Source organism: Populus euphratica, unplaced genomic scaffold, assembly GCF_000495115.2.
Source record: "Populus euphratica unplaced genomic scaffold, PopEup_1.0 scaffold67.1, whole genome shotgun sequence".
Lineage (NCBI taxonomy): Eukaryota > Viridiplantae > Streptophyta > Magnoliopsida > Malpighiales > Salicaceae > Populus > Populus euphratica.
In genome coordinates, this window is record NW_011499914.1 from 823,447 (window position 1) to 837,143 (window position 13,697).

At 40.6% G+C, this 13,697-nt stretch overlaps 2 protein-coding genes across 2 annotated transcripts; one reads left to right on the forward strand and one right to left on the reverse strand.

Moving 5' to 3' along the window:
* The first annotated feature begins 352 nt into the window (after window positions 1-352).
* On the forward strand, window positions 353-3,743 carry LOC105134410 (protein YIF1B-B). Its single transcript, XM_011038811.1, has 5 exons — window positions 353-580; window positions 1,679-1,851; window positions 2,184-2,282; window positions 2,371-2,522; window positions 3,120-3,743. Exons 2-5 carry the CDS (start codon window positions 1,681-1,683, stop codon window positions 3,505-3,507), a joined length of 810 nt encoding a protein of 269 aa, XP_011037113.1. The 5' UTR covers window positions 353-580; window positions 1,679-1,680; the 3' UTR covers window positions 3,508-3,743.
* Window positions 3,744-10,607: 6,864 nt separating this feature from the next.
* Window positions 10,608-13,099, reverse strand: LOC105134450 (cytochrome P450 81D11-like). Its single transcript, XM_011038855.1, has 4 exons — window positions 12,771-13,099; window positions 12,328-12,648; window positions 11,814-12,138; window positions 10,608-11,479 (listed from the first exon to the last, which is right to left on the reverse strand). The coding sequence occupies exons 1-4, from the start codon at window positions 13,082-13,084 to the stop codon at window positions 10,856-10,858; spliced, it is 1,584 nt and encodes a 527-aa protein (XP_011037157.1). The 5' UTR covers window positions 13,085-13,099; the 3' UTR covers window positions 10,608-10,855.
* Between the last annotated feature and the right edge of the window lie 598 nt (window positions 13,100-13,697).

A 13,697-nucleotide genomic window follows, 5' to 3' on the forward strand; every position in this document is an offset into this window, starting at 1 on the left:
AAAAACTTAAAATAAATTATTTTTTATAACATTTTTGAGTGAATTTTTATATTTTAAAATATAAAAACACATGTTCTTATTATTTTTTTCTTGAGATAATAACTAAATAATTAAATTGATCGATTTATATTATAATAATTTTTATATTAAAACGGTTTAGTCAAGTGATTTTTTTAATTTAATTATTAATTTTTTTTATTAAAATTTTAAATTATTTATAAACTAGCTAAATCATTTCCATCGCATTAAAATATTTTTATATAGTTTAATTTTAGATGGGATTGTAAAAAACTCTCACCTTTAAATTTGGAGCTCAGACCCATTACTTGTCAATCCCTAATTGGCCCAATGATGCAAAGAAAATTAGTCGAATCTATAAATAAAATGAACCAATGCTCCTTTGCAGGTGCACAGCACGTGCCACCACCCTCACATAATTCCCTTTCCTTCTCTAGAATCCACTAACCGTTACTTGCATACATAGTTTTCTTTTCCTCGGTTCCTTTTTAGAATAAAATCCCATCACCGGTAAACCCAAGATACGATCGCCAGAAAACACCATCTAAATCTCCGGCTCCAGGTCATATTCTTAGATCCATGTTTAACTGTATTTTTCTGTATTTGTTTGTGTGTATGTTTTAATGCAAATAGATTAGGTACATTGATTGAATGGTACGTGCTTGTGCTGTGATTTTGATGGGATTCGGGGTTTAAGAATTTTTTGGGATTTATTAAAATGGGTTGTTAAGATTTTGTGTCATTGAGGGATTTTCGTGATGGGCCATAGAGAGGTGGTTTTATTGTTTTTATTGGAAAAGTCTGGAACTATAGAGGATTTATGGATGAAAAAGAAGTTTTTAGTGGCCTTCGAGTCTGGAACTATAGAGGATTTATGGATGAAAAATGGGTCTTGTCGGCATGCATTTTTGGGTAGGATAATTTTTTCTGAGTTGTGGTGTATGATGTCAATTGTTGGACAAGTTGAAGGAAAGGTGCTGCTAGGTGCTTGATATGTTTTGGATTGGCAGGAGAGTTTTGGGAGGTTTAGTGACGGTGTTTAATTGTTTAGAAAGAAAGAGGAATATGTTTAGGAATATAGGATGCGTGAGGATTTTGACTGTGGATGGAGGTGGGGCTGTGTTTTTACAAACAATGGATGTACTGGGAACCTCCCTTTTGCCTTTAGTTTCATGAGCTCCACATGAGATCCCGAGTCCGTGTCTGTTGCTTAGGACGTGGTCAGATTGTAAGTTATTTTTTTTCCAGGCCTGTAGGCTGTATATACTGGTGATTTGATAGTGGGGGAGGTTGGGAATATTTGGAAGATGGTCCATATGGCAATTAAACCATGAGAATATGCAGTAGATGGAGAAGAATGCATTTTGATTTTAGTATTATATGAAACTTCATAAGCCTCAAGTTGACAGTTTCATTTTAATGATGCATAAGTCATCCTCCTTCTTAAGAATATTAAGTGAGATCAGTTGCCTTTTGAGCTTGAAACTTTTCTTCTATTTTATTTGAATGACCTTATGGATTTAATTGGTTTCTGAAAAAAATTAGAATTTAAGCATCCATTAGTAATCAGTGCTTGATTGACTCAACTATGAGACATTCAGTGCTAATGAGCAGTTCTTATGGAAACATTTGTTCTAATTTTTTTCGCTCCTAAGTGCAGAAATGTATAACAATGTGGGACCTCAGCCTGGGGTGTCAAGACCTCCAACCAACCCCCAGCCCAATCCATTTGGGAATTCCTTCTACGGAGCTGGTTCAGGACTTATGAAAGGTGGGCTCGGTGCATATGGAGAGAAAATTCTGGGCTCGAGTTCTGAGTATGTACAAAGCAATGTAAGTAGCATTCTGAGGCTTTTATGTCAAATCATTGTGGTTTAAGCTTGCTGTTAGCCAAATGTTTTTGTTCTGGTTAAGCATGCAGTTCAGATGTGATTTATGTTGGACACCTCAAAACCTCATGCCAATGTCTTTAAACCACTGGCATTGCACCAATTCATTCGTCTTTTACATAAATGTTATGGGTTCATTTTAGAAATTTTTTCAATGAAAAGAAAGATAAAATTTTCTATTCCCTTTTCAACATTTCATTCTAGGGAAGATTAGATTGTTGTACTTTAGTTTGATTACTATGTGATTTTAACTGACATTTTCTTTTAAATAAACAGATAAGTAGATACTTCTCTGATCCACAGTACTATTTCCAAGTGAATGACCAGTATGTGAGGAACAAACTGAAGGTTGTTTTGTTTCCATTTCTGCACAGGGTAACTTATCTAATCTAATGCTTTTTTCCAGCCCACACCATTTTTTTCATATTGTCGTTAACTTTTGTCCTTACCATGCTTTTCTCAGGGACATTGGACGAGGATAACCGAGCCAGTAGGGGGCAGGCTTTCCTATAAACCCCCAATCTATGATATAAATGCACCAGACTTGTACATTCCATTCATGGCATTTGGTACCTATGTTGTTCTTGCTGGCTTGTCGTTGGGACTTAATGGAAAGTAAGTAGATTATATTCTCCAGTCAACCCAGCTTAACCTTAATAACTACTACATGTGCTGCCAGCAAGCTTGATCATTTTTCTATGTTGGATGCATCTATGAATATCACCTCTGTTAACCCTAGTTGCGATAATCATATGTTGGCAATTGTGAGTGACAGTGTTGTTTAATGTTATCACTCTCATCCCCTGATCCTGCACTCCAGCTTCTTTGTCTTTCATATTTTTCTTCCTCTTCCATAATTTTTGTGCGCGTCCAGGGATATGTGTGCTTGTATCTGTAAGCTTTAATAAAGCAAGTAATTTTCAGCCTGACGAACCATTAGTTGCCTTACATCTTTGATTCCACCAGATCTTCTATTTCATTTTCTTTTGCCTTTAATTTCATTTATCTGAGATCAAGTTAATTCCATTTGATGCTAGGTTTAGCCCAGAAGCTATCAATTGGCTGTGGCTGGTCTGGACAGGATGCTTTGTCCAAACCAGCCAAAAAATATCTGGAATTTGATCACATCATTGAACTTCAACTTTCTTTATCTTTAATTTGGAAATTAATTTCATGCTCTGAGCTCTGAAGTTTAATTCCATTTAATTCCAGATTTAGCCCAGAAGCTCTCAATTGGCTGTTTGTCAAGGGATTGCTCGGCTGGTTTATGCAGGTTGCGTTGCTCAAAATGATACTCCTTTCACTGGGTAGTGGGGAGGCGCCCTTGTTAGACATTGTTGCTTATGCTGGGTATACCTTCACAGGCATGTGTTTTGCTGTCCTTGGAAAGATCTTATCTGGATACTCTTACTACATTTTGATGCCATGTGCCTGCTTATGCATGGGAATTTTCTTGGTGAAGACAATGAAGAGAGTACTTTTTGCAGAGGTGAGGAGCTTTGATTCTAGCAGACACCATTTTCTCTTGCTCCTCATTGCTTTGGTTCAGTTCCCATTTTTCGCATGGCTTGGCAATGTTAGTGTCAATTGGTTTCTCTAAACTGCTCTGTTATGTTGTAGAAACATGTATTTGTAGAGTAATGAAATATCAAATTTTTTTGGTATATTTGCTGATTTCGAGGTGATTGTTTTTGCTGATAAGCATGTGAATCCAATGCTCTTTTCATCCACTTTGAAATCTGGGAAAGTCTGTTGTTTGATGTGATGAGAAAATGTAAAGTTTCAACATTACAGATAATAAATTTATCCTATGGATAAATGGACATTTGTTCAACACTGGAAATGCATTAATGAAGAGTACAGATTATGACACCTTCTCCTTCGCTGGAACCACTGATTAGTAAGTGGAAGCTTGCCTCACTGGACTTTATTATAAGCTTGAGTACATGGAATTTGTTTGATGATCCGTTGTGAATTATCAGTAACTTCTCAAGTGCTGTGATCTCGCTGCTCGACACACTCTGAGTTTGCCCTTTGCCCTCCTCTGCAAAACAGAATGTTTGGCGGACACCTTAAGCAATTGTGGGCAAGGTTGGCTCTAACTGCCACTGTCCCGTTAATAAACTGTGGTGGAAGATTTCCTATCAGAAAATTGTCTTCTAAGAGCAAGCTTTTCCATGAACTCCCCAGTTTGGCTCCATATTCTAGTGGGATTCGTCCAGAGAACTGATTATGGGATAGATCAATTGATGATAAATTCGCTATATTAACCAAACTGATGGGCAGATGACCATGTAGCCTGTTAGCGTGTGCGTCTAGTACACGAAGCTGTAAACCTTCCCTAGGGTATGGCATTGGCTCCATTTCCGTGAATTGATTATTTGAGATGTTAATGCTTTCCACCAGAGGCAAAGTGAAAATTTCCTGACGAATGAGACCTGAAAGCCTGTTATCACTCAAATCTAGTACTCTTAGGTGTTGGAGGACGCTCACAGGTGAAATGTGTCCTGATAGTATATTGTGGCTCAGCGACAATTTTCTCAAGTTCATTGGAAGATTGGGCACAATTCCATCTAGATTGTTGCTACTAAGATCCAATGTGCTCAGCTGCCACAATGCGGAGAGGTCTGGAATTCTGCCAGACAATGCATTGTTTGACAAGCTTAACTTCACCAAGCTTCTCAGAGTTGTAATATCGGCAGGGATTTTGCTAGAGAGGGGGGGGTGTGGGGGGGGGGAAAGGAGACAAGTTCCTTACACCACTACGCCAAACGACTAATCTCCACAGCCCACTAAATATCCTGCAAATCCAATAGACAGGTAAAATACCACAAGGATGACAGACGTGCATGCCAGAGCTCGAATCCATAATAGTAAAAGGAGACAAGTTCCTTACACCACTACGCCAAACGACTAATCTCCACAGCCCACTAAATATCCTGCAAATCCAATAGACAGGTAAAATACCACAAGGATGACAGACGTGCATGCCAGAGCTCGAATCCATAATAGTAAAAGGAGACAAGTTCCTTACACCACTACGCCAAACGACTAATCTCCACAGCCCACTAAATATCCTGCAAATCCAATAGACAGGTAAAATACCACAAGGATGACAGACGTGCATGCCAGAGCTCGAATCCATAATAGTAAAAGGAGACAAGTTCCTTACACCACTACGCCAAACGACTAATCTCCACAGCCCACTAAATATCCTGCAAATCCAATAGACAGGTAAAATACCACAAGGATGACAGACGTGCATGCCAGAGCTCGAATCCATAATAGTAAAAGGAGACAAGTTCCTTACACCACTACGCCAAACGACTAATCTCCACAGCCCACTAAATATCCTGCAAATCCAATAGACAGGTAAAATACCACAAGGATGACAGACGTGCATGCCAGAGCTCGAATCCATAATAGTAAAAGGAGACAAGTTCCTTACACCACTACGCCAAACGACTAATCTCCACAGCCCACTAAATATCCTGCAAATCCAATAGACAGGTAAAATACCACAAGGATGACAGACGTGCATGCCAGAGCTCGAATCCATAATAGTAAAAGGAGACAAGTTCCTTACACCACTACGCCAAACGACTAATCTCCACAGCCCACTAAATATCCTGCAAATCCAATAGACAGGTAAAATACCACAAGGATGACAGACGTGCATGCCAGAGCTCGAATCCATAATAGTAAAAGGAGACAAGTTCCTTACACCACTACGCCAAACGACTAATCTCCACAGCCCACTAAATATCCTGCAAATCCAATAGACAGGTAAAATACCACAAGGATGACAGACGTGCATGCCAGAGCTCGAATCCATAATAGTAAAAGGAGACAAGTTCCTTACACCACTACGCCAAACGACTAATCTCCACAGCCCACTAAATATCCTGCAAATCCAATAGACAGGTAAAATACCACAAGGATGACAGACGTGCATGCCAGAGCTCGAATCCATAATAGTAAAAGGAGACAAGTTCCTTACACCACTACGCCAAACGACTAATCTCCACAGCCCACTAAATATCCTGCAAATCCAATAGACAGGTAAAATACCACAAGGATGACAGACGTGCATGCCAGAGCTCGAATCCATAATAGTAAAAGGAGACAAGTTCCTTACACCACTACGCCAAACGACTAATCTCCACAGCCCACTAAATATCCTGCAAATCCAATAGACAGGTAAAATACCACAAGGATGACAGACGTGCATGCCAGAGCTCGAATCCATAATAGTAAAAGGAGACAAGTTCCTTACACCACTACGCCAAACGACTAATCTCCACAGCCCACTAAATATCCTGCAAATCCAATAGACAGGTAAAATACCACAAGGATGACAGACGTGCATGCCAGAGCTCGAATCCATAATAGTAAAAGGAGACAAGTTCCTTACACCACTACGCCAAACGACTAATCTCCACAGCCCACTAAATATCCTGCAAATCCAATAGACAGGTAAAATACCACAAGGATGACAGACGTGCATGCCAGAGCTCGAATCCATAATAGTAAAAGGAGACAAGTTCCTTACACCACTACGCCAAACGACTAATCTCCACAGCCCACTAAATATCCTGCAAATCCAATAGACAGGTAAAATACCACAAGGATGACAGACGTGCATGCCAGAGCTCGAATCCATAATAGTAAAAGGAGACAAGTTCCTTACACCACTACGCCAAACGACTAATCTCCACAGCCCACTAAATATCCTGCAAATCCAATAGACAGGTAAAATACCACAAGGATGACAGACGTGCATGCCAGAGCTCGAATCCATAATAGTAAAAGGAGACAAGTTCCTTACACCACTACGCCAAACGACTAATCTCCACAGCCCACTAAATATCCTGCAAATCCAATAGACAGGTAAAATACCACAAGGATGACAGACGTGCATGCCAGAGCTCGAATCCATAATAGTAAAAGGAGACAAGTTCCTTACACCACTACGCCAAACGACTAATCTCCACAGCCCACTAAATATCCTGCAAATCCAATAGACAGGTAAAATACCACAAGGATGACAGACGTGCATGCCAGAGCTCGAATCCATAATAGTAAAAGGAGACAAGTTCCTTACACCACTACGCCAAACGACTAATCTCCACAGCCCACTAAATATCCTGCAAATCCAATAGACAGGTAAAATACCACAAGGATGACAGACGTGCATGCCAGAGCTCGAATCCATAATAGTAAAAGGAGACAAGTTCCTTACACCACTACGCCAAACGACTAATCTCCACAGCCCACTAAATATCCTGCAAATCCAATAGACAGGTAAAATACCACAAGGATGACAGACGTGCATGCCAGAGCTCGAATCCATAATAGTAAAAGGAGACAAGTTCCTTACACCACTACGCCAAACGACTAATCTCCACAGCCCACTAAATATCCTGCAAATCCAATAGACAGGTAAAATACCACAAGGATGACAGACGTGCATGCCAGAGCTCGAATCCATAATAGTAAAAGGAGACAAGTTCCTTACACCACTACGCCAAACGACTAATCTCCACAGCCCACTAAATATCCTGCAAATCCAATAGACAGGTAAAATACCACAAGGATGACAGACGTGCATGCCAGAGCTCGAATCCATAATAGTAAAAGGAGACAAGTTCCTTACACCACTACGCCAAACGACTAATCTCCACAGCCCACTAAATATCCTGCAAATCCAATAGACAGGTAAAATACCACAAGGATGACAGACGTGCATGCCAGAGCTCGAATCCATAATAGTAAAAGGAGACAAGTTCCTTACACCACTACGCCAAACGACTAATCTCCACAGCCCACTAAATATCCTGCAAATCCAATAGACAGGTAAAATACCACAAGGATGACAGACGTGCATGCCAGAGCTCGAATCCATAATAGTAAAAGGAGACAAGTTCCTTACACCACTACGCCAAACGACTAATCTCCACAGCCCACTAAATATCCTGCAAATCCAATAGACAGGTAAAATACCACAAGGATGACAGACGTGCATGCCAGAGCTCGAATCCATAATAGTAAAAGGAGACAAGTTCCTTACACCACTACGCCAAACGACTAATCTCCACAGCCCACTAAATATCCTGCAAATCCAATAGACAGGTAAAATACCACAAGGATGACAGACGTGCATGCCAGAGCTCGAATCCATAATAGTAAAAGGAGACAAGTTCCTTACACCACTACGCCAAACGACTAATCTCCACAGCCCACTAAATATCCTGCAAATCCAATAGACAGGTAAAATACCACAAGGATGACAGACGTGCATGCCAGAGCTCGAATCCATAATAGTAAAAGGAGACAAGTTCCTTACACCACTACGCCAAACGACTAATCTCCACAGCCCACTAAATATCCTGCAAATCCAATAGACAGGTAAAATACCACAAGGATGACAGACGTGCATGCCAGAGCTCGAATCCATAATAGTAAAAGGAGACAAGTTCCTTACACCACTACGCCAAACGACTAATCTCCACAGCCCACTAAATATCCTGCAAATCCAATAGACAGGTAAAATACCACAAGGATGACAGACGTGCATGCCAGAGCTCGAATCCATAATAGTAAAAGGAGACAAGTTCCTTACACCACTACGCCAAACGACTAATCTCCACAGCCCACTAAATATCCTGCAAATCCAATAGACAGGTAAAATACCACAAGGATGACAGACGTGCATGCCAGAGCTCGAATCCATAATAGTAAAAGGAGACAAGTTCCTTACACCACTACGCCAAACGACTAATCTCCACAGCCCACTAAATATCCTGCAAATCCAATAGACAGGTAAAATACCACAAGGATGACAGACGTGCATGCCAGAGCTCGAATCCATAATAGTAAAAGGAGACAAGTTCCTTACACCACTACGCCAAACGACTAATCTCCACAGCCCACTAAATATCCTGCAAATCCAATAGACAGGTAAAATACCACAAGGATGACAGACGTGCATGCCAGAGCTCGAATCCATAATAGTAAAAGGAGACAAGTTCCTTACACCACTACGCCAAACGACTAATCTCCACAGCCCACTAAATATCCTGCAAATCCAATAGACAGGTAAAATACCACAAGGATGACAGACGTGCATGCCAGAGCTCGAATCCATAATAGTAAAAGGAGACAAGTTCCTTACACCACTACGCCAAACGACTAATCTCCACAGCCCACTAAATATCCTGCAAATCCAATAGACAGGTAAAATACCACAAGGATGACAGACGTGCATGCCAGAGCTCGAATCCATAATAGTAAAAGGAGACAAGTTCCTTACACCACTACGCCAAACGACTAATCTCCACAGCCCACTAAATATCCTGCAAATCCAATAGACAGGTAAAATACCACAAGGATGACAGACGTGCATGCCAGAGCTCGAATCCATAATAGTAAAAGGAGACAAGTTCCTTACACCACTACGCCAAACGACTAATCTCCACAGCCCACTAAATATCCTGCAAATCCAATAGACAGGTAAAATACCACAAGGATGACAGACGTGCATGCCAGAGCTCGAATCCATAATAGTAAAAGGAGACAAGTTCCTTACACCACTACGCCAAACGACTAATCTCCACAGCCCACTAAATATCCTGCAAATCCAATAGACAGGTAAAATACCACAAGGATGACAGACGTGCATGCCAGAGCTCGAATCCATAATAGTAAAAGGAGACAAGTTCCTTACACCACTACGCCAAACGACTAATCTCCACAGCCCACTAAATATCCTGCAAATCCAATAGACAGGTAAAATACCACAAGGATGACAGACGTGCATGCCAGAGCTCGAATCCATAATAGTAAAAGGAGACAAGTTCCTTACACCACTACGCCAAACGACTAATCTCCACAGCCCACTAAATATCCTGCAAATCCAATAGACAGGTAAAATACCACAAGGATGACAGACGTGCATGCCAGAGCTCGAATCCATAATAGTAAAAGGAGACAAGTTCCTTACACCACTACGCCAAACGACTAATCTCCACAGCCCACTAAATATCCTGCAAATCCAATAGACAGGTAAAATACCACAAGGATGACAGACATGCATGCCAGAGCTCGAATTCATAATAATAAAAGGAGATAAGTTCCTTCCACCACTACGCCAAGTACCGGAATGCTATATCATTATATATTTAATTTAGAGGGAAATGAGCTGCATCGTTTTTCCTCTTTTATCATTTCAAGAAGCTGTTGCAATTGAATTTGATCTGATGATCTTACCTGTCTCTTCCAGGTAAATTTCCAGTGCCACTGACCCGTTTCATATTCCCTCATTTCAGCCAAACAAGAAGATGGTGCAACAGACAAAGAGTAAACCGAGAGAAAGAGTCAGTAACGCAGCAACATCCTAGTCATACCCAGCCCCTTGCCTTAAAGAATCAATACCCGGAGAAAATATAGCCACCTATCTGTCCAAAATTTAATATTTCTCCCATTTTCAATCTGGAACTAGCAACCATTCTTCAAGGCAGATGCATTTTTTGATTCGGAGTTTATAATAGAGTATATATATAACTTTCCATGTTTCCGAAAGAGGAACCTTATTCTTTGGATCTATGTAATAACTTGAGCAACTCCCTTGCGCATTAGAAAGAATACCGTTTATCTATAGTTTCTTTGTTTTAGAGTTTTCAGTCACCTATTTATACCACAGAAAATAAACTTGAAAGAATTGAACTTGTACCTCATCAATGGCGGATTGATTTACAATGCAAAGTACACTTAGAACTTTATTTCCAAATAGAGATAGTCCTGGGTTGCATTACAAAGCAAAGTACACTTAGAACTTTATTTCCAAATAGAGATCGGTGGATTGCATTACAATGCAAAGAACACTTGGAACTTTAATTCCAAATAGAAATGGTTCCGAAGAAAGTCATAGTCTTAGTACATAGATGGGATTAGGGTGGAGAGATGAGAGTAGTTGTGAAAGGACGAGGAGTACAAATAGCCTCCAAAGGCTTAGCCTTTTGTACAGAGATAAGAGCATCTACGATGCTCATATCTACCAGTTCCTTCCCGACTCTTTCCCATTCAAAGCACTGAATAAGCGCAGCCAATGCCAGCATCACTCTGCGCATGGCCATGTGATTTCCAGGGCAAGCCCTTCTCCCAATACCGAAAGGTATGAATCCTTGTTTTTCCCCTTCATTATTAAGACCTTCAAATCTCTCCGGCTTGAAGCTCTCAGGATCTTCCCACAACTTGGGATCCCTATGTATGGCCCATGCATTCACCATCACAATCGTGCCTCGTGGTATCTTGTATCCACCTATGATGCAGTCTTCAGATGGTGCGTGAGGCAGCAAAAGTGGGGCTGGAGGATACAAACGAAGGGTCTCATTAACGACACAACGAACATATCTTAGCTTGGGAAGATCAGACTCTTGTACCAAGCGCTCATGTCCGACTTCCCTGTCAATCTCTGCTTTCACCCTCTCTAATCTCTCTGGATGGTTCAGCAGAAATGTCATTGCCCATTCCGTAGTGAAATCTACTGTATCTACTCCTGCCAAATAGAGTGTCTGCGGAAGATAAAAAATTCATGGTCAGTCTAGGAAAATTACAATTATTAATTTTGCTTAATTTTAACTAGGGATAAATCCAGACTTTGGAAAGTGAATGTCATTGCCCATTCCATAGTGAAATCTACTGTATCTACTCCTGCCAAATAGAGTGTCTGCGGAAGATGAAAAATTCATGGTCAGTCTAGGAAAATTACAACTATTAATTTTGCTTAATTGTTTTTGAGGGGCCATTTAACAAGAACACCTTTAACATTCTTATAAATTCAAGAGAGCTTTAGAAAACATGTAAAACTTGGTAGGGCCCGTAAGTTCGGTATTCTAAGTTGCTTACCGCCATGGTACCCTTGACAACCTCATCCGTATACAATTCAGGGTCTGATTTTTGGAGGGCCAATAGACTTTCAATCACAGTTGTCTGATGCTTCACTCCTTCAGCAGGCAGACTTGTAACTGAACTTGTTTCCTTCCGCTTCACCTCTTCTATCAAGCCCTGCAAGAATTCATCTCTCTCTTTATACCCCTTTACCACACTCCCCTCCTCCCCTTTGTACCCAAACCATTTCATAAATGGAAAAAAATCCAACAAGCTGGTCCCTGGATTTGAAGGGAATATCTTTTGGACATCCTCAATACACTGCTTTCCTGACTCGATACACCTTTCCCCCCCTCCCCCCCCCCCCTTTGTAGCCAATCCATTTCAAAAATGGAAAAAAATCCAACGCGCTGGTCCCTTTATTTGAAGGGAATATCTTTTGGACATCCTCAATGCACTGCTTTCCTGACTCGATACGGGCAGCTTTCTCCTCTTCCACCCACTTCTTTCCAGCATTCATCTTCATAATTACATTGAGAGAGGTGATTGTGAATATATAGTCTCTTCCACCCACTTCTTTCCAGCATTCATCTTCATAATTACATTGAGAGAGGTGATTGTGAAGAAATAATTCAAGTCCACCTTCTTGGCTCCATCATCAGAGACTTTGGACAGAACCAGGCGGAGAAGGGTGCGGACTTCTTCGGTAATGGCAGTAGACCTATCGAGGCAGCTTCGAGAAAACAGTTCAGTGACCGAGAAACGCCTCAGGGTCCGCCAGAGATGGCCATACGGTGCAAATAAAAAGGCAGCGTAGTTGTAACTCCAATAATGGACAAATATGCTCTGAGGCCTGTTGGCAAAAACTATATCATTCTTAAGAAACGCCTCAGGGTCCGCCAGAGATGGCCATACGGTGCAAATAAAAAGGCAGCGTAGTTGTAGCTCCAATAATGGACAAATATGCTCTGAGGCCTGTTGGCAAAAACTATATCATTCTTGATGAAACATTCTTCAGCAGCTGATAAAGAACAAACAGCAACAATGTTCCTGCTGCCTAATTTGAGAGTGAAAATTGGACCGCATTTATTTGAAAGAATTGCTAGCACTTTATGCATTGGTGGCTTCGAGACAAGGTGGAGATGGCCTATGATCGGAAAACCGAAAGGACTTGGTGGTAAGTTGGGGTTACGTTGGAATACAAGTTTGAATAGAAGAAAGCTGGAGAGGAAGAAAGCAAGGCAGTAGTACATGTAGTCCATGGTGAAGCACAACTTATTTGGAAGCATGGTGGGGTTGCTGAGGATGGAGAACAAGGTTTAAATAGATAGAAACGAGACAAGGGAAGAGATTTTTTTTCCTAGCGTGCGTGGTATCTTTTTTTTAATAGTAATGGAGAATTACATTAAAAAAAAAAAGCATGGCCCATCACTCTGTTGGATTCTCCCGATCTTTGATGAGTTCATTCAAAGACTTCACCAAAATCAAACTCTCGATCAGTGAGCCATGGAGTCGATGCTAAAGTCATCCATCCAAAAGCCAAAACCCACAAGAAATGACCGCCTGAAATCACACGATTGCTAATATGCTGCTGTTAGACCAAAAGCTAATACTATCTGCAGTTCGAGCTAGATCATTTCCTGTGTAGCTGAAGGTGGGTCTGAAATCCCGAATCCACTGACATTGCCGATGAAAAATTAAGTCAAAAATAGACTCCCAGTCCGGCACTTTACCTTCGAAGATTTACTTATTACACACCACCTGTAAGCTAGAGTAATAATTGTTGTTTTTCAGATTATTTTTTATTTAGTAATATTTTTAAATAATATTTTTTAAAAATTTATTTTTAATATCAATATATTAAAATAATTCAAAAAGATAAAAAATCAAAAACAATTTGGA

What these genes read in the sequence shown, in the direction of transcription:
- LOC105134410 (XM_011038811.1), top strand. Translation starts at nt 1,681, where the DNA reads ATGTATAACAATGTGGGACCTCAGCCTGGGGTGTCAAGACCTCCAACC. An exon ending in CTGAGTATGTACAAAGCAAT is followed by an intron (nt 1,852 to 2,183) that starts GTAAGTAGCATT and finishes TTAAATAAACAG; the next exon opens with ATAAGTAGATACTTCTCTGA. An exon ending in TGTTTCCATTTCTGCACAGG is followed by an intron (nt 2,283 to 2,370) that starts GTAACTTATCTA and finishes TGCTTTTCTCAG; the next exon opens with GGACATTGGACGAGGATAAC.
- LOC105134450 (XM_011038855.1), bottom strand. Translation starts at nt 13,084, where the DNA reads ATGCTTCCAAATAAGTTGTGCTTCACCATGGACTACATGTACTACTGC. An exon ending in GATATAGTTTTTGCCAACAG is followed by an intron (nt 12,649 to 12,770) that starts GCCTCAGAGCAT and finishes TTTTGCCAACAG; the next exon opens with GCCTCAGAGCATATTTGTCC. An exon ending in TCACAATCACCTCTCTCAAT is followed by an intron (nt 12,139 to 12,327) that starts GTAATTATGAAG and finishes AGGGGGGGAAAG; the next exon opens with GTGTATCGAGTCAGGAAAGC.